Source organism: Drosophila nasuta, chromosome 3, assembly GCF_023558535.2.
Source record: "Drosophila nasuta strain 15112-1781.00 chromosome 3, ASM2355853v1, whole genome shotgun sequence".
Taxonomy (NCBI): Eukaryota; Metazoa; Arthropoda; class Insecta; order Diptera; family Drosophilidae; genus Drosophila; species Drosophila nasuta.
Window position 1 is genome coordinate 13021726 of NC_083457.1, and position 23470 is coordinate 13045195.

The following is a 23470-nucleotide window of genomic DNA, read 5'->3' on the forward strand; positions in this document are numbered from 1 at the left end:
CCGACGATATATCCACATACGTATTATGTACTTATGTATAATCAGCAATCGCGATATTACAATATTGTTGTAACATATTTAAATTTATAGGATTGAAAACCAAAAAGCAAACAAAACATAAGCAAACGCAAAATTCTATGCATATTACTTCATTTGTATTTATTAAATGTAATTGTAAACATCTTTTAGGTTTAAATGACGCGCACTTTACAGACAAGGACACAGCTTAAACAGAACGGACAGACAGACGAGTCATTAGACCCACGGACTTTTACTCCAAACCGATTACGAATACGAATGAATTGATTATTTATTAATTAGTTGAATGTTATTTAACTTATATGCATTATTCTAAAGATTACTGAAATCCAATTGTAATTAAATACAATAAATTAAATTGCAAGGTTGAATTCCGGCTCTGCTCCTTCATTTAAAAACACCATTTTCGCTATAATTTATAACATACTTAGGGGGGTACAGGGAACACCAAGGACTTAACTCAAGGTGGCACATTGGTTTACAATATTCATTAGTTAGTATAACTTTTGCAGATCCTTCAGCGATTGATTCAGAAATTGATTGGTCCAGTCATTCTCAGGATTATCCAGATGATTATCAAAATCAATAACATCACGCATCGCTCCACGCTTCAGGAGCAGTGACACGCCTTCCAGAGTCTGTGACGATTGCGTTAACCAATGCTTGGCCTTTGACCAGCGATCATTCGAGTAACTGTAAACCTGCAGTGCAGATCGATTGTGCTCCAATGTGACTAGCTTATTGTCGACTATCGCAAAGCATGCGTTCTTGAAATTCTCCTGTATTTTGTCCGCAATCTTGGCAGCGGGCGCCTTTTCAATTTGATTGTCGTAAAAATTCTCTGGAGCCGCATAGTAGCCGGCAATCACCAGTCCCTCATTGTCGGCATACGAGTCGATCTGCAATTGCACCAGTTTTATTAAAATAACCCCAATTGTTGTCTTCCGGCTTAATACAGACCTGCATGAGAGCTATTTCAGCCATTGGTGTGACCTGCAGGCATTGATGAAAAAGTGGAATAGCATCAATGATTTGCACAACTGAACCCTTGGGCTTTTTCTCGGCCAGCAGTAGGCCATTTACGGCTTGATGTGGATATTTGGCCGCATGGAATATGATTTTAGTATATGCGGTCTCGGAAAACTCATATTCACTCATTGCAACAGATTATTTCGTAAATTTTTCTTGCCGAAAAGCTGACCTGTAACTTTGTACAATCAATTAACTATCAGTGTGCTAGAGGTGAAGAAACAACGATAGTTTTACCGATAAACATATGTAAGCCTACAAAGGGATCAAATACTTTTTGGTATAAAAATACTGAAAATAACTAGATGCTTATTCAATGATTCTCAAACTGCTGATTATTTTCAATAACATTTTGCAACAGAATTTTTTTTTTAAGTGTCATGGTTTTCAATTTAAATGCATTTTTAATAATAAATTTATATTAGTTCTGATTGCCATGGTTTCAAATTACTATTAATTCTATGTAGTTTTAAATTTAATCATTCTAGTGATGTATTTGTGACTTTCTATTGCTGTTAGACATTCATCATGCCACGACTGAATAAAAACACTACCTCTAATTTGCTTACACATTCTATAGTGAATTTATAGATTTTATTCCAAAATAACTTTCGATGGTGTTATTGAAAACATAACAAAAATATGTATAACATTTTTATTCTTAACTGTCCGTCTGCGTCCCGACCTTGTTTGTTGTTGTTATGTATATAGTATTTCTTTCGCAGTGTGTTTTCACGTTTATAATATTGTAACTAAAATATACGTATATATATATATATTAATGTATGTATATATGTTTGTTTGTATGCAGTACATGACCCAACTAATTCCACTCCTCGAAATACGTCTTCTACTACTGGTTGTCATTCAGTATTGCCTTGATATCGTCAGCATCCAGAGTCTCATATTTTAACAGGGCCTCAGCCAGTGCTTTGTGTTCCTTTGTATGCTTCTTCAGGATCGCCTTCGCTCGCTCATAACTGTCGCTTAGAATGCGCTTGATCTCAGTATCGACAGCCTCCACAGTGTTGGGTCCCAGTGTTTCTCCGCTCCCCAGACCCTTGGCAGACTCAATGGTTCGCAGACCGACTTTTTCAGACATGCCCCAATCCTTTACCATGTGAGTGGCAATTGCCGTAGCTTGTTTTAAATCACTGCTCGCTCCCGACGTGATCTTTTCGGTTCCAAAGATGATCTCCTCTGCAGCACGGCCGCCCATCATTGTGTCCATCATGGCGAGCAGCTGCGCCTTTGTGACATGGTAGCGTTCCTTTTCGGGGATGTAAGCGGTGTGGCCGAGAGAAGGACCACGCGGCATAATTGTTACCTTATGCAGGGGATGCGATTCCTTGGTGTAATAGGCGACAATCGCATGGCCACCCTCATGGTATGCGGTAATTGTGTTTGCTTCCTCGTCGGGCAGACGCGCCTTACGCTCTGGACCCATAAGTACTTTGTCGCGAGCGGTCTCCAAGTGCTTCATGTTCACAGTCTCAGCTCCATCAATGGCCGCTCTACAAAGAGAAAATAATTAAATATAAGTGATCACAGCACAAAACACATTTCTCCCACCTTAACGCTGCCTGATTTATCATGTTCTCCAAATCTGCACCAGTAAATCCTGAGGTGCCACGCGCTAACATGTCTAAATCCACGTCATCGTGCAGAATCTTTTCCAAATACAACGAAAGAATTTCCTTGCGCCCTGTAAAGTCTGGCGTCGAGACCATGACTTCAACGTCAAAGCGACCTGGACGCAACAATGCCTGATCCAAATCGTCTCGACGATTCGTTGCACCTAAAACAATGACGCCAGCGTTCTGATGGAAACCATCCATCTCGGAGAGCAATTGATTTATGGTCTGATTCGCATACGGATGCAGAACGGAATTTGTGCGCTTTGCGCCAACCGAATCAATTTCGTCAATGAATATCACGCAGGGAGCGCGGGCTTTAGCTGCCTCTGTAAACATTAACAAATAATAAGTTAGATCATGGAATATATTAATATATATTGTGTGAACTTACTGAACAAATCTCGCACACGTCTGGCGCCCTGGCCAACGAGAACTTCGTCAAACTCGGGTCCAGCGGCATGGAAGAATGGAACGTTTGCTTCGCCAGCGACAGCACGTGCAAGCAAAGTTTTTCCCGTGCCGGGCGGGCCCACAAGAAGAACACCTTTGGGCAGCTTGCCACCCAAATTGGAAAACTTGTCGGGATTTTTAAGGAACTCGACAACCTCTTTCAGTTCCTGTTTGGCTTCATCGCAACCCTTGACATCATCGAATGTGACGTGTATTTCTTCAGGATCCACCTCGACCTGGTTCCCCAGTTGTATACTGCTGAATAAGATGGTGTAAGTGATGTTCGAGGTGGTGAAATAGGCTTGAAAACTTACCGAAACACCGATCCATTCGATGAGGTGAAAAAGCTCAAGAAGATCCCAATGAAGACAACGATAACTATTAATGTCTGGAAAAACTGTGTGATAATTACTGAGCATTATTGAAAACACTAAGGAGCAGAACAGGCGACACTGGGATAGTATAAACAGGGAACACTTAAATGTCATTGAACAAGATAGGGAGCAACGAGGAAGGTTAAGAAACACAATAGATAGGAATATTAAAACATTTAAACAAACTCCTTTGGGAAAAAGCTTTGGAAAGAAGGGCTTGAACTTACCTTAAGATATTTCATTGTTTTGCCTGATTTCTGCGAGTCCTCGGCATTCGATGCTGCCAAGTAACCTTCAGCAAATGCAATTTTGATGTTTTCCTGCAAAACAAATGAAATCAGAGAGTAAGGGAGTTTGTAATGCAAGTATTATTCTAAAGAGCCTACCGCATTTTGAACGCTGCCACTTTCGCCGGATTTAGCAATGAGTCTCTTTAGTTTATCGGCTTGAATTTGGAATTCTCCATCTGGCTTTTGTGGTGTGCCTTGAAACGCTGATTTAAGTCTGGTTGACATCGTCGGATTGCGTTTCTGTTCCGCCTCAATGGAACGATCCGTTTTGAAGCCGCGCAATTGTTTACTGTATTAAGAAATGTTATATTCAATTCAAATTCTAATATAATTGAGGTGCACTTACATTTGATAGCTAGAATATAGTGGTGTCAGCAGACCTCTCATCACAGTTGGATATAAATTGCTGTAAGTTTAACGTAATAATCAATACTAAATCAAAACAATATTGCATCGAATGATCAACTCACCTACTGTTGGCTTGTGGTGCATTCAGAGCCAATTCAAACTTATAATTTTGCATTTTGCTACGACCGATTTGTGCCGCTGGTTCTTCGAGTGTGACGTGTATATCATTCATTCCCGACAACAGCGACGTCACCTTGGCCATTGTCTCGCTGACCAGCTGTTTGTCAAAGATGCCATTCATCCGAGCGGCCCTCTCAACAACTGTTTGCAGGCTGGCACCCGACTTTACGATCAGGTTCTTAAAGTCCAGCACGAGGTCATGTCTCTTCCCCTGTCCAGGGCTGCCGTTACTGCTGCTGACGCTGCTGGATGACTTCGATTTGTCGGCAAAGAAGCGTGGTACACTGGCATTACCCTGAAGTTTTGTGCGCTTCACTGTGTAATAGTGGGGTTTTCGACTAAAATTACCCAGATATAGGTAGGGCTGACATTGAATGAGAACCAAAAGTCAGTGATGCTTGTTGGTTGTGAGATAGCAAGTGAAATCAAAACCAATCAATAGATAAACGTATCGTAGTTGGCCTGCACTTACCACAGAGTGTGTGTTGGCAGAAAACATTCTCGAGTTATACAAAAATTTTTATTTAATTACAATAACAGGCTCAGATCGGAGCGAGCGGACGACAAAAAATTTTGACAGGCTAAAATGTCATAATCTAGTCGCGTCCGTGTTGCATCCCTGAACTTGTGTGGTAACCCTCATTCAGTGGCAAGCGCGCCTAATGAGTGAATTTGAATTATAGTGGATTTTTAATTTTTTGCAATTTCTAGTGTTTTGACCATTAAAACTCATTCTATAAAAGCTCTATTTCCGTTTTTGGCGCACTTACTGTTTGCTTTTTGATACGCTTTTTTTATTAAAAAGTTTTAAAAATTAGCATACGGTCACATTGCGAACAGCTGTAAAAATTTAACATACTTCGTTTTAAATTGATTTGACTAAAATCACAAAATATTGTCAAATATAGCGAGTGTGACAAAAATTTATTTGTAAGGGCTGCCATTTAGATTAATTATTAATTTCATCCATTCATAATTCGCAACCATTATGTGGGCTGTTGCACAGCCGTTGGGAATGGTGTTCATAAAACTGTACAGTTTTGTGTTGCACTTGCTTAATAAAAAAAAATTATTTGAATAATCACTAAGTGGTTAATAGTTAGTTAGTAGCTTCTTTTAAAGAAGTTCTTTAAGAATAAAGCGAATCGAAGACAATAATATAATTGTAAAAGTATGGAATCATTGATTTGTTCATTAGAACAAGTTTTAAGATATAGGGTGTCTCATAGATAAAATTACATATTTTGTTTTATTGTTTAACAAGTATTTAGGGTTTTGTAACACAACCGCACAATTTTCAATGTTCATTTGATTTCGTATTCTTTTTAGATTTATTTTTTAACATTGAAACGGTATTTTTAATAATTGCAATGGTTGTGCGCGTAGATTTGAAAATACTAATTATACCACTAAGTGGGATGGTATATTTTAGTATCTCTTTAAAAAAGAATCTTTTGGAACCAAGTCGCAGTCACACTTTTCAACAACATTCGACGATCAGTCGAGTTTGAACTTCAACAGGTGTTAAAACGATTTCGTTCCGAGAGAAGCGGGAATTCTGCCGCATACGAGAGATATCGGTAACGGCTTCGTTTCACTTATTTATCAGATAAAATATCTATCTGCATACTTAAGTTTTTTAAAAACGTGACAAATTAAAAATTTCATTAAAAATACCTAGAAAATATTGCGTATACAAAATATAAATATATGCACATACGCATGTGCAGTGGAAGATAAAACCTTCAGCTTAAGTTTGTGTTTGTTTTCGTTTTGTGTTTATTTTAGCGATCAAATTGAAATTTGGATTACTTCGCATCATTCGAGAGCAACGCATTTTGCGCAGCCTACAAAAAACGCACGGTAAGTGTTTTCTTTAATTGTTCCAATGAAGATGCAGAGCTGGGGCAAGTGCAGTTTTCTGGCTCAAACCAGACATTGAATTTGAATGGAAATTTGAGGGATGGGATTTCGTCATTTACAAGTAAACGCAAAATGAAAGAGTGTGACAGCAACAGGCTGCGCGCGGTCAGAGATCATGCAGCTAGTGTGTGTTCGCTCTACCGCACGTGCTTTCCAAGCCACTGTCGCATATACTAGATGGGCAAGTGTGTGTGTGTGTATGTGTGAATGAATATGTATGCGTTTAGTGGCTTGTCGTCTACCTACCTGTGGCTTCATTACCTGCCCGCGGCTACCTTTGCTGTGCCATATCTAAGCCAACAGCTGCAATGTATTTGTGAGAGCGTCTGTCTGTATGTGTGTATATATACACACACTCGCACTCCAACTCGTATATTGGGTGACATAAAATTTTCAACTTATGTTGGCATTATCTAAACTTTTTGCTGTCGCTGGCTGGCCCAGTTCTCTCCTGCAATTTCACAGCTTTATCAGCATACAGACCAGTCCAAGCATAAACTTCGCAGACATCTGACTCTCTTATACTTATGTACACACTCTTGCATTTACGGTATACACACACACACACTCTCAGCTTGAGGCCATCAAGGTGTATACAGTTGCTGCAGCGAACTGCAAAAACTGCTGCATTCGCATTTCGGCTCTGTCTCCGATCTCCAAGACACTCGAGATACTGTATGTACATATATAAAGAGCGCGAGGTCTGAGCAGACATCTAGAAAAACAAACAGTTATAGTCCGCGTAAAAGAAAAACGCGCTTTATTTTCACAATTTCAAAAGTGCCGAACGGCAGCTGAAAAAAAATCTATCGTCGACTCCACGACGAAATCATACTCTTATAATTTTAGAGTTCTACTCAATGATATACAACAAAAACGAAGAAAATGAATTTCTTTATGATTCAGATGACACATCCTTGAATTAAGACTATGAACGGTGAAAACAGATTCGTGCTTTAATGCAATATAGCAATAATGTTGACTCAGCACGATAAGTCGCGTCTTTATAGACAGCTTTTGTCTGCTTCATGTCAAAGCTGTTTTACCCGCTGCAAGGGTATTGTAAAGGTAGATAAGATTACACCTGTGAGTGCGCTAGTATTAGTACTCTGTGTATGTGTGAGTGGCTCTCTGTTGTAAGTATTTGCTCTTTCCTTTAAAACGCGACTCTCGCTCTGCTCTTTGGGTAAGGGGTTCGTAACCGATGAGCATCGAATTGACGATACTCTGCGGGTTGTGGCAGAAAGAGAGGGGAAGCAAAACCGGTAATGCATTCGAAAAGAAGTCACCTTCATTTATTTCTTCACTTACATGCTCGCATTGTGTACGAAACTCGAGAGAGGCATTTGCCAAGACGTTTCGTACATTCGTAACGCCCGACAAACCTGAACCCGATTCAATATAGACTTTAGCATTTCGCTGACATTCACCAGAAAAACGACAAAACTGCAGCTGGCCATCAGAATAATTAATGCATTCGTCTGACTCTCGTGTAGTTTTTCTTTTCGAAATACTTCACATTTCAGATCTTGGTTTTAATCGAACAAATTAATGCCTACTTTAATAATAGCGCTTCCTGGCAGCAAAAAGAGCGACATCGCCATCGGCATCGGCATCGAAAACAAATTCGAAAATATATGTACATAAATAATTCAAAACAAGTTTTGAACAGTTTTTTAATGTGGCATTTGTATTTATTGGAATTTCATACTCGCGGTTAGAATTTTTATCAATTTCATGGCTGAGTGAAGTATAACAAAGACCATCAATACACCACATAATCGTACATGCTCGTAAAGTAATGCCCCATCAAGAGATATGAATTTATGGACCTCAACATGAGTGTGTGTGTGTGTGTAAGAGTGTGTGTGCAAGTTGTATGGACAGTTTCGAGGTGCGACATGATTACGATAGGCAGACAGAAAATAGGTGTGTTGCAATGCAATGAAAACTCACGAATACAAGCTGAAATCACTGTATGCAAATTGATTCGCATACAAGTCAATTAACCCGGACAGAAAGTCCTCGCCAAACCAGCGACAACCCAGTTTTGTAATCAAAATTATGATTGCAACTTTGTTAGCTAGTTTTAATGAGCTTACGATCATTTGAAAAGTTCATCAAGGAATGGCGAGAAGGGGAGACCTTTCCATCATGGGACTGTCGCCAGGTCTTTTGGTGACATTATCTAATCTGGGCATGTTGCCATAAGCCGGCCCACAGATAAAAGACGGCGCAAACATAAGCGAGTCGAGTACATACAGTAAAAATAGAGTAAACCCACTGCGACTGCGACTCCGTCTCGGACTTCGACATCGACTGCGACTGCGGCTCCGATTCCGAGTATCGTTTCGTGTGCCGAGCTAATGAGGTCAAAGCGCTCGGGTCTGGTCGAGACTGCGACTGCGACTGTGGCTCCAACACGAGACCTCTGGTCCACACGATTACAGCGGTAATTGACTAGATGCCTATGCTGTACTTGTGTCAACAGCTCTGCGCGTTGAGAGTTGTTAACAACAAACATTATGGCAGGCCAAGACGAAGTCCAACTCGAGACAAAGTGAAGCTTGTTGAACTCCACATTTAGGGAGGAGGAGGAGGTGGGTAAATTATGAACACTGTGCTTAAACTTTATGATCAGCTTAACGAATTCGTCAAAGTGCCAGACAAACATTTGGCAAAACTAAATGTTGTTCAACGAGCTGCCAGCAATAATAACAACAACAACAACAACAACAACAACAACAACAACAACAACAACAACAACAACAACAACAACAACAACAACAACAACAACAACAACAACAACAACAACAACAACAACAACAACAACAACAACAACAACAACAACAACAACAACAACAACAACAACAACAACAACAACAATAGCAACAGCAACAGCAACAGCAATAACAACAGCAATTACAATAACTACATATAGTACTATGTGTATACAACAGCAACTGGCGCACTTTGTGTGTAGGCAAACTCGGTTAGTTGCTAGTTGTTTTCGCATTCACAAAACAGCAACAGCAACTTTAAGTGTCGGCACATGCGGCGTATGCGTAATGACAAGGCGTACACATACCCTGCACAGCCTGGCACCAATCACTAGGTGATTAAGTTAATGTACTCGAGAGAGAGAGAGCTTCTTACGAAAACAGATCACGCCTATTAAGCGTTGATTGAGAATTTAAAATATCTTGCAACTGGGTTTCATGAATGGGAATGATCTTAAGTATTTTGGTTGATAATAAAAACTGAGAAATGCATAATTCAGCAACTTGTACAGGGTGTTCATAAAGTTGAGCAGCTTCGTTCGCAGCGCACTCATTTGTTTATTGTCGCTATTGCCTAGTTAGCGAATCGGCGCATGACTGTCATGCCAAAATAGCGATTCTTAAAATAACTAAGTACGTACGTACATATTCTGAGTGATTTTGAAGTGTTTCTTCTGGCAAATGATGTCATATTCAAAATTTACTCGCACTCGTTTTGTAAGCCTCTCCAAACAGGAGCAGCGCAGAGAGTTTAAAAGCGCGTTTCGAGTGAGTTAAAGTCAAATGCACTTTCCTCAATGCTCTACTCGATGCTTGCGTATTGCTTTTGTTTATTTTTGGCCTATGTCGTATACGTAATTTTTTCGATTTACGTTTGTTTAATGAGCCGTGAAATTTCATAGCCGCAATACGCAACTATGTATGTTGCTGTGACATTTACCTTAACCCTGGGCTTATTCAATCAAGCCTGACTGTGCGAACGACCAACAGAGCGATGAACAGACGCACAGACAGACAGACTGAGCGTGATCATTAATCACTTTCTGCAACAGACGAGTTCTTAGAGCCGCCAAACGCTGTCAGATGGTCGACACTTGGACTTGGCGCTAAATTGAAACACCATTCTCCAGCTCGTTGGCTTCAATCTGATCAAGGCAAGTGACAAACAAGAATTCATATTGCATGCCCCAAGCATGACGTAGCTCTCTAAGTGTGTGTGTGTGTGGCAAGGTATTCGATTTGCCATGCCCATAAGCGAGTGAGTGCAGCACAAATTGAATTTCAATTGCAACGACTTCTCAACTTTCACTGGGCAAATAGCTTGGGTTTAGCCTAAGCCATAAATTCCGGAAACTACTTGATAGTGAATTCAATTCAATCGAGTGCTTCGAGGGCTTCTAACAGTGAATACTTGGCTTGGTTTTGATAACCTATTCACGAATCATTATGAATACACTTTAAAGGTGTTACAGTTTTCTTTCTAACAGTTCTAATTGTGTCGAGCTGAAATGTGGGAGGTCTAGCGAAGTGTTTCAGAGCAACTGTGTTAAAGCTTTCTCAGCAAAGATCATGACAAATGGTCGAACGAATAGTAGATTTCGATTTAGTTTCGTTGCTGGCCCCACATGCAATCATAAATAACGTATTAAGCCAATGACAAGCTCTTGGCTGAAATGCTCTTATGACCATAACAGAGGCGGCAGTCAATCGGCTTGGCTCTGATTTCGATGTGTGTGTGTGGAAGGCTAATGAAATGAAGTGAATTTGATTTGCGTCAGACGCGCAGAGTTGCCTCCAGCAACAGCCAGACAGCAACAGCAACAGCATCAGCATCAGCTCCGACTTTGGGCCAACAAATGACTCAGAGTGGGAGGAGTGAGTTACGTTACTATATGTTATGTTACGTGCACCGCTACGCGTCTGTCCGTCTGTCGATTTGTCCAATTTGGGAACCGGCAACAGCTACGTGCGGCTTTGCTTGGTGCCAGGAATGTGGACGTGGCCAACAGCAGTCGACTGTGTTTGGGCCTGGTTCTGACGGCGTTGCCGTTGAATGTGGCTCTCAGACTGTGGCACGCCTGCGCTGGCAGCTCAAAAAGACAGACATTTGAGATTCCATTTCTGCAGTTAATTAATTCAGAGATCGTCGAATTGCAATCGCGCGGCATTCAACTTCACACAGCATGCCAATGCAAATATGGCAAAGAAAACCAAAATCCAAAGCGACAATCGAAGGGCAGGGTCCACGCCCCATTGCAGCAAAAGAGAAATGTAAATGCAAATGTTAAACAAAAGACTTCGACTTGCTTGATAATAACAGCAATTTGACAGGGAAATAATATTATAAATACAATAAATACTATACAAAGACGTCAATAAATTTGCGAGTGCAACGTGTGAGCATTAGCACGTTGACAGTTTCATGAACTCCACCTAAAGCCCCCGGGCCGTGCAATCTGCAATCTTAAGGGAGACCTACGTGCTGACAGGCCACTCAAAGTGTTGAATGATATACCTTTCAGAAGTGGCAAAAATTAGCCCGCCGACAAAGTCGTCGTCGAAACAAAGGCAGGCAGTTTGCCTGTGCAATCTGTTTCAAACTGGAATTCAGGTGCAAAGCTCAGCTGGAAAATCTCGCACTTTGTTGTGGAAAAGTTTCGAACAAGCAATGACAACTGTTTTGAATATGCATGCCTAGCTCAACTCCTAGTCAATATATCATCTGTTACTACTGTCGTTGGGGAGTGGCAAGACACTTCTTCAAGTGCACACTAATGAAGCCAGTTTTAGCCAGCACTTAATTTATGCCTTGTTTCCTGGAAAGAATCAATGTCTATATACACTTATGCATATATGCATATGGCTATAATTAAAACAAAGCCCAATCAATTCGACTTGCTTTATATGGCAATCGCAATTCGATTCGATATCGAAGGAAGCGCCCATAAATTCTGCTTTTATCGCTCCCAAAATTGACGAAATCACTTAAAGATACTTTAATAAGTACTACCAAAAATAATTAAGTATCGAACCTGAACTGACCACAAAGTACAAAATGTATAAGGTGAAGGAGAAAGAAAAAACCTGTTGGCTCCTTTCACGACGGTCCGATAACAGAGTCAACTTTATCAGCAGAATTCACTGGGCAATCAAAGTTGTAAGCTCGATTAATCACAAGTGATGTGGTGTCGTCAACCATCATCAGCCATCTATGTCGACTTCATTCTGCTAGGGATCATTCAACGATAAGCAAAGCCCCCCTACATTTTGTTGACAGCTGCCAGACTCAGTCTTATAAACAAATGCTGAAGTGTCAGCAAAAAACAATGGCGAATCCAGATACAAACAAAGACCTTATATTCGCGTAGTACTTACAATTTCATCAGCTTGGTGGAAACGCAACAAATTCCAATGCATATTATTTATTTCGCAATTCTGAAAATATTTCAGAAATAAATAAAAACACGAGTATGACGTGAGTTGCAGCTATTCAAATCGATTTGAATAATTCATTGCACTCATTTAATGCACACTTTTAAACTACAATTGCAATAAAAGAATTTCCCTGCTTTTGTTTTTCAAATAAACACACAATTCTCTATTCTCTGGGCTGCGTACTTTTGGAATAGATTTATTATAGTATTTTGATTACCAACTTGTGTGCTACACAATTATTAAATCATTTTATTCATTAGCTCTGCTTAGCACATTCACATCTTTGCACAAGGCTCGAATGTTGTTTCACAGAAAACCCATTTCGATATAGACTCTTTTTTATGGCACTTTTTTAAATTCAGCACATGACTGCTAACCATCAACATGATTATCGTGATTATCAACGTCATGATGAGCACACAAATACAAATACAAATACACAAATACGACTACGAGAATGTCTCCATAGTTTTGTGTGGCCAAAAAGCAAATAAGCTTGGCTTGAACAATGACAGATATGCCTTTTTTAGGTAGTTTCTTCATCGTTGCAAAGTAAATTGAAATTGTTTTTACCAAGAATTTCAAAACTCAAGAATATCATCTGTCTGGGGCTTGGCTTCAGCTTTGAGCTTCGGGCTCTGTAACTCTGTTGTTGTTGTTGTTGTTTTCGCTTTGGCAACTTGGGCAGCTGGTCGAGAGCTGACTTCGACTTCGGCTTCTACTTTAGCTTCGACTTTGGCTACTGCGGCGGTCATTGTTGACGCTTCGAAGTCGCAATTTCCAGCCAAAAACCAGTCTGGCCATCTCTTTAAGCCGCTTTCTTGTTGTTGTTCAAGTCTCACAACAGTTTCCCCCTTTTTTCGTTGTGTGTTTGCCAGTCTCTCTCTCTCTCCCTCTCTCTTTATTTTTTTTCGCTCTCTGTCTTTTGTGTGTGGTCAAATGTCGGCATTTTTTATGTGCACGCCTTGAGCAATTTTTCCATTGTACACCACAAATACAAAAAAAAACGAAGTCTTTTGCAGTGTTACGCTCCTGCAACTAAAACGTTAACGTTGCAGAAATTATGACTTAAAGTCGAACTAACATATGTATAATGTATATAGTGTAGTATACAATGTCATTTGTGGCAGATGTGCAGTTGCTTTGCATTTGCAACTTGACTTACATATGTTTTGGTGGCAATGAGAGCTACGAGGTTCGGCTTAGTATCCGATTATAAAATATATCACGCTGTCTGGGGCTGCTAATGAACTGTCAATAAACGAGATTAAGTCGTGATCAAGGTGCGGTGAAAACCTGAACTCAACTCGACAGATATCTAAACGCGTAGAAGCTGCTGTGCTGTTGTTTGTTCACTCTCGCTCTCCTTCTCTCATTTGATATTCGCTCGATTGCATCCCTGAGATACTTTAGTATCTTGCAGTTGTGCGGAAACACTTCCGTTGCAGTTTTTTAATCATCGCCCAAAAGGAACACGGGTGGCCAAATGGTTTATCTACCTGCTTTTGATACGATTCAACAGAAAGCGACAACATGCTGAAAAGTGACTCGTTTCTCATTTCACTTCCTGTTTTAAATCGAATACTTACGTCGACCCGGCTATTTTTAACGATACAGCTCAATCGAGACACAACAGCACCCACACACACATGTCTTTTGAGGGTTTTTTCGCTTGAACTTGACGAGTTCAGCAGTGAAATCTTAAGCCGAAGTCAAGGCGAAACTACCTGAAGCAGCCATGGTCTATCCTGAGTTCAGCAATTTGCGACCTTGTGACGCATACTTAGATAACTGTTTGTCGCTGCCATTAGAGCATCGATCATAGCATTGTTTGGACAACATCGCCGCACCCAATTTCCAATATTCAACTTGTCAACTGCGATTGCGACTGCGCCCAAAAATTGATCACTGATAACTTTCATGGGGCAGTCACTAACCAGCTGCTCTTCTCGGCTGCTGCTCCACATGCAGCGCCAGATGACATTTTGTTATTGTCTGTTGTTGTTTGTAACTTGAAACTCGTGTCGATCGTTGGGGAATGGGGAAAGGGAATGCTATACCCAACTGCGGGTTGGCTGCCACAGCCACATGGGAAATGTCGATCGGTCAATGCGGTCTGTTGACAAAACCCAAACTGACGCCCAGACCAAAGCAAACCAGACCAGACCGAGTATCATTTTTGTGTGATCAAATAAATAACTAATTTCAAACTCATCGCAATACCACGAACAAATCGCAGTTTTGTTTTTTTCCTTTCTCGACACGCGATACAACATGATATTTTTTTTTAACTGTAATTCATGGGGAGCTATAAATCATTACAGCATGAAAGAAGTTCTTTTATAGTGTCATAAAGTATGTTAGATATCAAATGAAATATTAATAATTTTATGGCAATGACATATTTCAATGCAAGATATTGTTATTTAGCTCATCGCTGCATTTCCAATAATCGATCCAAGAACCGGTTACGAGTCCTTCTTGAACCGGTTTAGCGCTGCTTACGAAACCAGACTGCAGAATATATTCAATACGAAGCGACTGGTTTTTTGGAAATAATAAACCAATCGACAGAAAGAAATACAAACATCTTATGAATATGCTTACACATACATATATTTACATAAGACGCACTAAAATTATCAATTAATTGTGATTAAAATAAATTTACATAATATCAAGAATTGTATTGTTGCGGAAGTGTTGTTACTACATCATGTCGAGGTGATCTCGATAAATGCCAAATGAAAGTTGAAAAAGTGTCGGGCGTTATTGTTATGAACTCGTTAAGCTGTCGGAGATCTGGAAAGTGTTTGTCTCTGTCAACATTGATCGGAATGTTTGTGAGCGTAACGAAACGAAACACTGAAATCCACTTGGTTCTATTTATTCATATCATCTAAGCATATACACACACACACACACACACACGGTTGGAAGAGTAAACAAAAACAGAACATTCTGAGAGACAGTTAATCAAATTGGTCGCTGAGACATTGACCGTAACAGCGAAGTTGAAGTTTTTATAGTAGTTGTCGGTTGTCGGTAAAGTTGTGAGATGCAGCAGCGTGTGCCAATAATAAATGGGAGGAATATAACAAAAAACAACAAGACAATAAAAAATGAAGAGATACTCGGTGTACATATGATGAATTGGTTGACTCATGATTTCCGACTCGCAAACTGATTTGCATACACGTACAAGTATGGCCAGTGGCGGTACCGGTTTTATTTTCTAAACTTGAACACATCCACTTCGTAGCACTGCAATGGCAACACACAGCACACAATAATAACAACAGCAATCGCTACAGCCAATAGCAATGGCAATAGCAATAGCAAATGGAATTAATTATGGTATCGTGTCGATGTCGCTGTCGATGTCGTCGGCGACGGCGCCTCTGATCGACCAGCCTCTGCTTCAGCTTTAGCAGCGGCTGCTCCTCCATTGAAACTTGGCGACAATGCGACGAAGCTGTTGTTGCCCCGTTACCAGTTGCCAGTTGCCAGCTAAAGCCAACTCCGAATGGAGTTCGTGACTCGACGAAATGCTGGCAATAAGCGTGGCTAAGACCTAAAAACCTAAACACGTTTGAATGCCGGTCCAAAGCGCACTTTTCCCTCTGCGTCTGCATCTCTGACTGCACATAAATATATTTCTCCCTCTCTCTCTGACGCTCACTCGGGCGTTGCAAACATTCAAGTTGACACCCACGCAATTTGTGGCAGACAAACTGGGCAAGACAAAAATTCAAAGCGATTTCATGGATACAACGATAAGTATCTGCAGCTACGACTGTATCTATCCACCTCTAATTAAACGAGTTCGATCGTTGCGAGTGTGTGTTTGTGCCATGCAATACATGCATGTGTGTGCATTATCACCCGATATGGTCATACATTATATAGATAAATGCCACATTTTCACTGATGGCGCCGCAATCAATCTAACTGCGCATTTCCATTTTGCGCACACACACACGTTTGCCCCACTGAACAACAAACGAAATACAGAATACAACAATTACTATATTGAACTGAAAAGCGCTTTGTTTACTACACTGAATTATTTTCAAAATTTTCTCTTTTGTTTCATTTCACAAAAAACCAAACACTCCATTGGGGAATTGTATTCGAATTTCAGGCAAAGAGAGCGCAAATGCGTCTGGCATTTTACTACTATTCTACGTCATTTGCAAATAATATTTATGCATATTTATTCATTTGTTTATGGCTTTGGTCTACGTGCTGGGCGCCCTTTTGTCAAAGGAGCTTCTTTGGAAAACACACACACAAAACATTTGTGCAATTGCACTGAAAAGTGACGTTAATAGCGTTTGAAATGTGAGGAGCTGAATTGGAAACGGTGTCGAGTGCTTCGTACTTCGTATAAGTTAATTTAGATTAATGGCAAAAGCAGGAAACACAAATAGTCTTCAACCTCGCGACTGTTTGGCAAACAAAACAATCGATTTGAGTGCGAGAATTCCCTAAGCAACTCTCTTTCGAACTGGTTTTTTGCGACTTATTAATATGCGGTGGCATTTAGGATTCGTAATTGTTAATTAGTTTCAGGAATCCAATTCACTAATATTATATTAAGCAAACAAAAGTGGTTATTGTGGCAGCTTCGATAGCAGAAATGAGATGTAAGAAAATTAGAGGCATAATTGTTTTTGTTTTATACCCTATACCCATAAGAAGAAGGGTATGTAACAGGCAGAAGGAGGCATTTCCGACCCTATAAAATGTATATAATGTATATTTTTTAGAAAGCACTTGTTTTGTTTGCAAATTTTAGTTTGTTTCAAATTTTTGCCCACATCCGCCCCCGAAAATCGATGTTGAATTGAATAACAAGCGTAATTTTTTAGCTAGAGTCGCGAATTTGATTGCGTTCAGATAAAATTTGTAGAAGTTATTACATAAGTAAATACTTTTGTATGGGCAAAGACGCAATCTGGTATATTTTGTACTCTTTGGCATATCAATATACCAAATGTATGCTTCAGTATATTTGTAGTATTTTTGCAGAATATTTATTTTGTATATTTTAATTTTTGCACTATTTTCAAAATGGGTAGTGATATCTTAGAGTCGGACACACTCAACTGTAGCTTTCTCACTTGTTTTTGAGCAAACAGCTAAAATTATAAAAGTCAGCGGATAACAATTACAGAAGTAGTATTAATAATAAACATTTATTGGTGGTGCACATGTGTAGTATTTATGTTCTTAATTAAAAATATGCTTATATGTACAATACTTATAAATTCATAATAAAAATGTGACATTTAATTAGAATATAAAGATTTTGTATAGTTTCCTAATAATATTTAATGACTTAATTAGAAAAATAATCATCAGATTTTAACAAAATATTTAATAATGATTTAATTAGCAAAATGCTTATCAGATTGAAATAAAAATTAAAAAATTCTCTATAAAACTTTGAGCTAAAAAAACGTGTTGCAACGTGTTTTTTGTGTGATTCTTTATAACCACAATCGGAATAACAGGTGTTCAATAAAGTCGTTGCACTGTTTGGAAAACCCATTTTTCAACCTGGTGCAATTTGTGGGTTTTCTCATTTCTTTGCATTCGTTATACTTTAAGCACTTGAACTTGCCATCGTTATACTTTAAGCACTTGACTTGTATTAGCATTTGCCTCCGATAAATTACTCAGTGCAAGTGGGGGAAGTACCTCAAGTGCCTCGTTTACCTGTTGAATATACTTAGTATTCAATAAAGTTTTCACAACATTACCAAAAAAACTGAAAGCAAATGTTTGTCAACTTCTGAGTAACACATTCGAAATATACGAAGAATCATAACTTGTTTGTTTTTATTTTTTTTTTTATCAACAAAAACACAAATCGTAATTGTCGATAAGCAAATAAATGAAGAGAGCCAAAAAAAAATAAAAACTTGAACACTGAGCGAAAATCCCCACGGGTCTCTAACAGTGTTGAATTAAATGTGCCAATGAGATTAGCAAGCGCATTTGAGTCCAATGATGTCAACTCTTTCGCATCGCTTCAGGAGGCGCTAATTAGGCGCATCAACAGAGAGAGAGAGAGAAACAGAGAAAGAGAGAGGCAAACAAAGAGTGCGAGTGAGAAGTTGAGCAGTTGTATATATATTACTATATCGATAACTATATATTTGTAGGGTTACCTGTGATGCACAGACAGTAGACTGACTACGGTTGTCCATTAGGCAAGTGTCTGAAATTTGAAGTGACATTTTCAACCAGATCCGGTTAACATTATCGCCCACTGCAGTTCCAACTGGGTATGCAAGAGTCGTGTTCGTTATGGCTGATTAAATAAGCGTTTTCTCGTTCGTTATACGTTTTACGTTATTTTCCCTTATCTCTGCACTCTGTTCATATATGTGTGCGAGATAAGATAAACTTTGAAAATGCCAGAAGTTGTTGTATTCTTGGTATCAGAATGAATAGTTTCATAAGTATTCTATTCCACCGGAAAGTCGCACTGTTTTCTCATATATTTTCGGAATTTAAAAAAAAAAAAAAACAAAAACATTACTTAGAATTGCATCTTAACTTATTTCGTTTTAGTATACGATCGATAAAAATGGGTCGCCAGCTAAGACTGGTGTTGCTGCTGGTCATCTCACTGGTGGGTCTCCATCTGAGCCACTCCAGTGCTCTGCAGCCAGCTCCTGCAGCCAAAGCTAAACTACTCAACGATGACGTTGCCAGCACAGAATTGGACTCCAATGAGTTGCTTGACACTGAAACAAACAAAACTGTGAGCACAACGCCAGCTCCAAAGCCAAAGGCAAAGCATCCAGTCAGTGATGAGACATTGGAGGATCTGATCGAGGCTGCCAAGCACAATCTGGCTTTGGCTGAGGATCCGCGATTCAACAAAATGCTGCCCGATCGTGTGAATTCAGAGAATGCCACAAGCATCAAGAATAATACTGAGGAGAACTATGAGTACGATGATGACTATGACTATGAGATGGAGAACTATGATAGCTCCGAGGAAGATGAATCGGATAATGTGGTCAAGGAGACGAGCACCACAACACGCACCAAGAAGACCAAGGTTGTCAAGACCACAACGCCCAAGCTGTATCCCATTGAGGAGAGCACAACAGCCAAGCCAAAGGTGGGTGTTGCTCTTGGTGACTTCGAAAATCCTAAATAACTTTACTATAATCCATTTCAGGCCAAGATCAGCAAGGATGTCGATGGTGACACCAAGGAGAATGACATTGACGCCAGTTACGACGAGTACATCGACGAAGACGACGATGATGATGACGACGACGCAGACGAGTAAGTTATCCAAGCAGTTATCTCGTTACCTGTCCTTCTAGTTTACCGTTGTATCCGATTCATTGCAAACAAATCTCTCGAGGCTTTGAGGCTGCTGATAAGCGCTGGCCATGAGGTCTGTTTTCCATTGTTGGCAGGCAGAGTTTAGATAACTAAAAGCAAGATAAGTTTTTGCATTTATCATTTGCAATATAAATGAATCATCCATCGAACTGTGGAAAACAAGTCAATTGTCATAATGAATTCACTAAATTTCGCGCCGACAGATTCAATAATTTGGTTATAATGTAGTCCCATCGATTTGTCAGTTAAATACTATCTGCATTAAATTAAGCGTTGTTAGCAAACAATGAAATTAGCTATGAAGTTACTTTCCTATTCATATTTTCTATTTCGATAGATTCAGATTTATGCATTTTAAATGTATTCATTAATTTTATACATTATTCAACAATTTTGTAAAACACGCAACCAAATTACTTACAACTCCTTACTCCTTACTCCTTATTTGTATGAATTCATTTGTTAACTTTTAACTTTTCCTTTGCAGCTCCGATGATGACGATGAGTCCGACAAAATTCAGGATGAGGAGCAGGTCGTGTTCAGCGAAAATGTGCCATGCCCTAGATACTGCACCTGCTCTCGCAACATCAACAGCTACCTGGTGGCAACTTGCTCCCGACTGGATTTGGGCACACAGAAGTTCGGCTCGGATATCACCGATTTGGTGGTGACAAATGTCGGTCCAAAGTATCCCATTCCACTGGGTCCTAAGTTCTTCCAGCAGCTGGGACTGAAGTTTGTGGCCTCGATTAAGATTGCCAATTGCACGGTTCAGTACATGCATGCCGATGCCTTCCTTGGTCTGGACGACCTGTATGCTGTTAATATGACCGATGTTGGACTCGCTGTCTTCAATCCCGATACCTTTGCTCACAACAAGAAGCTGCGCATGCTCACCATCTCCGGCAACGATCTGAGCGCCGTTTCTAGCCTCCATTATCTGCTCAAAGTATGTATTATATTGAACATACATAGCTAAGATTTCATTACTTATATCCTAATTGCTTTCCTAGTCTTCCACCATTGAGGAATTGGATTTGTCGCGCAACAACCTGATGGAACTGAATCCCACCGCCTTCTCCAAACTGTCCAGCATTGTGTATATTAATCTGTCGCAGAACAACTTGCAAAAGATTCCCGAGAAGCTCTTTGAATCGGTTGACACCATCGAGGAATTGGATCTGTCTTACAATTCGCTGAAGGAACTGCCGGCCAACCTCTTCAATGGCACCAGCATGTCGATTCTGCATCTGAAGTACAACACATTCACTGGTGATCTGCACTTCGGCATCAAGGAACTGCAACAGGTGGATTTGAGCTTCAATTCCATTGTCCATGTGCGTCACAGCATGTTCGACAAGATGCCCGGCTTGACCAATTTGAATCTTAAGGGCAACGGCATCACCAAGATTCAGCCTGATTCCTTCCTTACGCTGAAGAGCCTGCGTCACATTGATCTGTCGATGAACGAACTGGATCAAGTATCCAGCATGCTGTTCTTCAAGAACTCTGAGCTCGATGTCATTCGCCTCAATGATAATCCACGCTTGAGCCAGCTGCCAACCGATGGCTTCCTTAGCTACAATGGCTTCTTCACCGTCTACTATTTGGATCTGTCCAATTGCGCTGTTGGCGCCTTGGGACACAAGACATTCTCTACAATGCCACATCTGACTACGCTTAAGTTGGCCTGGAACAACATTAACAATCTGCCACATGATACATTCGCCAGTTTGACCAAGCTCATCGACTTGGATTTGAGCAACAATTTGATTGTGAAGTTGGACGAACTTGTCTTCAAGGAGAACAGCGAACTGACCAAGCTCAATTTGGCTGGCAATCCCATCACCAGTCTTTCCATGGGACTCTTCTTGCCGCTGCAACAGCTGCGTTATCTGGATGTCAACGATTGCGAGCTGACCTCGTTGTCCATGTTCCGTGATACGGGATTGGCCAAGGATCTTAAGATCTTCGAGACACTGCGTGGCGTGAATGCCTCTGGCAATTTGATTAAATACGTTGCTGCCGAAGACATTAAGACCTTCAAGAACCTGCGTTCTCTGGATCTTACCCAAAATCCGCTGTACTGCAACGATGATTTCCAGAACTTCATTAGCTACGTGTCGCTGCACAAAGTAATGTCGAAGAAGGCGCCAGTATTATCCAGTCTGGATGATGTCTCGCTGATCAACATTCAGTACCAGATGGGCTGGACTCAGTTGGCTCAGGAGGTGTGCAAGCACAATGGCACCATTAGCGATAAGGAGTTTGATCTCGAGAAACGCATTGCAGAAACCGAGCGCAAGCTGAAGGATGATGAGGATAAGCTGTTGAGCGTGCTGGACAAGAGTGTGCTAGATAAAAATAAGCTAAGCAATATGCAGAAGATCATGAAGGGATCTCTGAGCACGGAGAACAACAAGGACAACGATTCCGAGCTCTTGGAGAGTGGTGAGGAGGACTTGAACAATGGTGGCGAGGATAAGGAGCAAGATACTGACAATGACAGCGAGTACGAGGAAGACAGCGAGTATGAAGATGATAGCGACAGTGATGAAGATGACGATGCTAAGAAGAGCGACAAAAAGAAGAAGAGTGATGCCGCCTTCCAGAAGTACATGGAATCCGTGCTGAAGCCCAAGGTCTATGATGGCATTAAGGTCGAGGAAATCGATTTGTCCAAGGAAACTAAGGACAAGTTCTTGCTAGGTTCGTGTTTGTAGTTGTTTAATAGTCCTCATTGCGTTATCTCTAATTTGTATATTTTTATCTTGCAGATAAACTAGGATCTGATAGCGAAGAGGAGAACAGCGACGAGGAGGACGAGGAAGAGATCTTCATTCAGCGTGGTCATGTCTACAATATGAGCTACAAATACATTGCGCCCACGATCATTGTCGTCTGCTGCTTGCTAATGATTCTGTTCGGTCTCTTCAAGATCGCTGCGATGGTTCTGCACAAGCGGGGCGAGCGTTATCGCATGGCCATTCTGGCCTCGAAGAACTCCTTTGTGTACCAGAAGCTCTCCGAGGACATTGTTAAGCCGGCGGTTAGCAAGGAACCAAAACAACCAAAGGTGCACAAATATGCGCCAATCAATCAGGTCTAAGTCCATACCGTACCGCACAGTAAGAAAGAGAGAGCAGCTCCGAGAAGGACTTCGTCGAGTGCGGGAGTGTGTTGCGCTGTTTTTTTAATTTATAAGTTAATTCATAGATAAAACACCATTTTGCAAAAACAAAAACAACAGATCAAGAAATACAAAAGATAAAACCGTACAATAAGAAACGAATGAAACGATAAATAACCCGTTGGCAAAGAGCAGAGCTAGAAGCGGAGCGAAGAGCAAGATCAAGAGTCATCTCTTGGCGTTATGCGCGAAAAAGTATTAGCAAAAACTGAAGAAAATACTGAGGAATGCCCCAAACCCCCCCTCCCTCCACCAGACCCCAAAAACATATATGAAAAGAAGAGAAAACAAAAGGAAAACTATCTATATAGCACATAGTTATTGTTGTACTTAAACCGGTTGCAGCGACTGCACCGATGGCACTACGCAGAGGCAGAGATCACGAGCGAACAGTTTAGCAACCGTTTCGGGAGCAAC

At 40.4% G+C, this 23470-nt stretch overlaps 3 protein-coding genes across 7 annotated transcripts; 1 reads left to right on the forward strand and 2 right to left on the reverse strand.

Annotated features, from left to right (window-relative positions):
* Nucleotides 1-292: 292 nt before the first annotated feature.
* Nucleotides 293-1287, reverse strand: LOC132791576 (ER membrane protein complex subunit 8/9 homolog). The gene is made up of 2 exons (XM_060800559.1): nucleotides 1000-1287; nucleotides 293-938 (listed from the first exon to the last, which is right to left on the reverse strand). Exons 1-2 carry the CDS (start codon nucleotides 1195-1197, stop codon nucleotides 534-536), a joined length of 603 nt encoding a protein of 200 aa, XP_060656542.1. The 5' UTR covers nucleotides 1198-1287; the 3' UTR covers nucleotides 293-533.
* Nucleotides 1288-1640: 353 nt separating this feature from the next.
* On the reverse strand, nucleotides 1641-4938 carry LOC132791568 (ATP-dependent zinc metalloprotease YME1L). 5 transcript variants are annotated; one of them, XM_060800548.1, is made up of 10 exons: nucleotides 4820-4938; nucleotides 4290-4711; nucleotides 4166-4225; nucleotides 3916-4108; nucleotides 3757-3849; nucleotides 3470-3552; nucleotides 3097-3413; nucleotides 2641-3031; nucleotides 1883-2582; nucleotides 1641-1820 (listed from the first exon to the last, which is right to left on the reverse strand). In XM_060800548.1, the coding sequence occupies exons 1-9, from the start codon at nucleotides 4844-4846 to the stop codon at nucleotides 1922-1924; spliced, it is 2247 nt and encodes a 748-aa protein (XP_060656531.1). In that variant the 5' UTR covers nucleotides 4847-4938; the 3' UTR covers nucleotides 1641-1820; nucleotides 1883-1921. The 5 variants fall into 5 exon arrangements, with proteins under 5 accessions (XP_060656531.1, XP_060656532.1, XP_060656530.1 ...); XM_060800549.1 differs by having other exon boundaries at nucleotides 1641-2582; nucleotides 3097-3410; XM_060800547.1 differs by having other exon boundaries at nucleotides 1641-2582.
* An 888-nt stretch (nucleotides 4939-5826) lies between these two features.
* Nucleotides 5827-23321, forward strand: LOC132791566 (uncharacterized). The gene is made up of 7 exons (XM_060800537.1): nucleotides 5827-5927; nucleotides 6136-6210; nucleotides 19071-19629; nucleotides 19690-19799; nucleotides 20350-20812; nucleotides 20877-22572; nucleotides 22641-23321. Exons 3-7 carry the CDS (start codon nucleotides 19087-19089, stop codon nucleotides 22970-22972), a joined length of 3144 nt encoding a protein of 1047 aa, XP_060656520.1. The 5' UTR covers nucleotides 5827-5927; nucleotides 6136-6210; nucleotides 19071-19086; the 3' UTR covers nucleotides 22973-23321.
* Nucleotides 23322-23470: the final 149 nt, after the last annotated feature.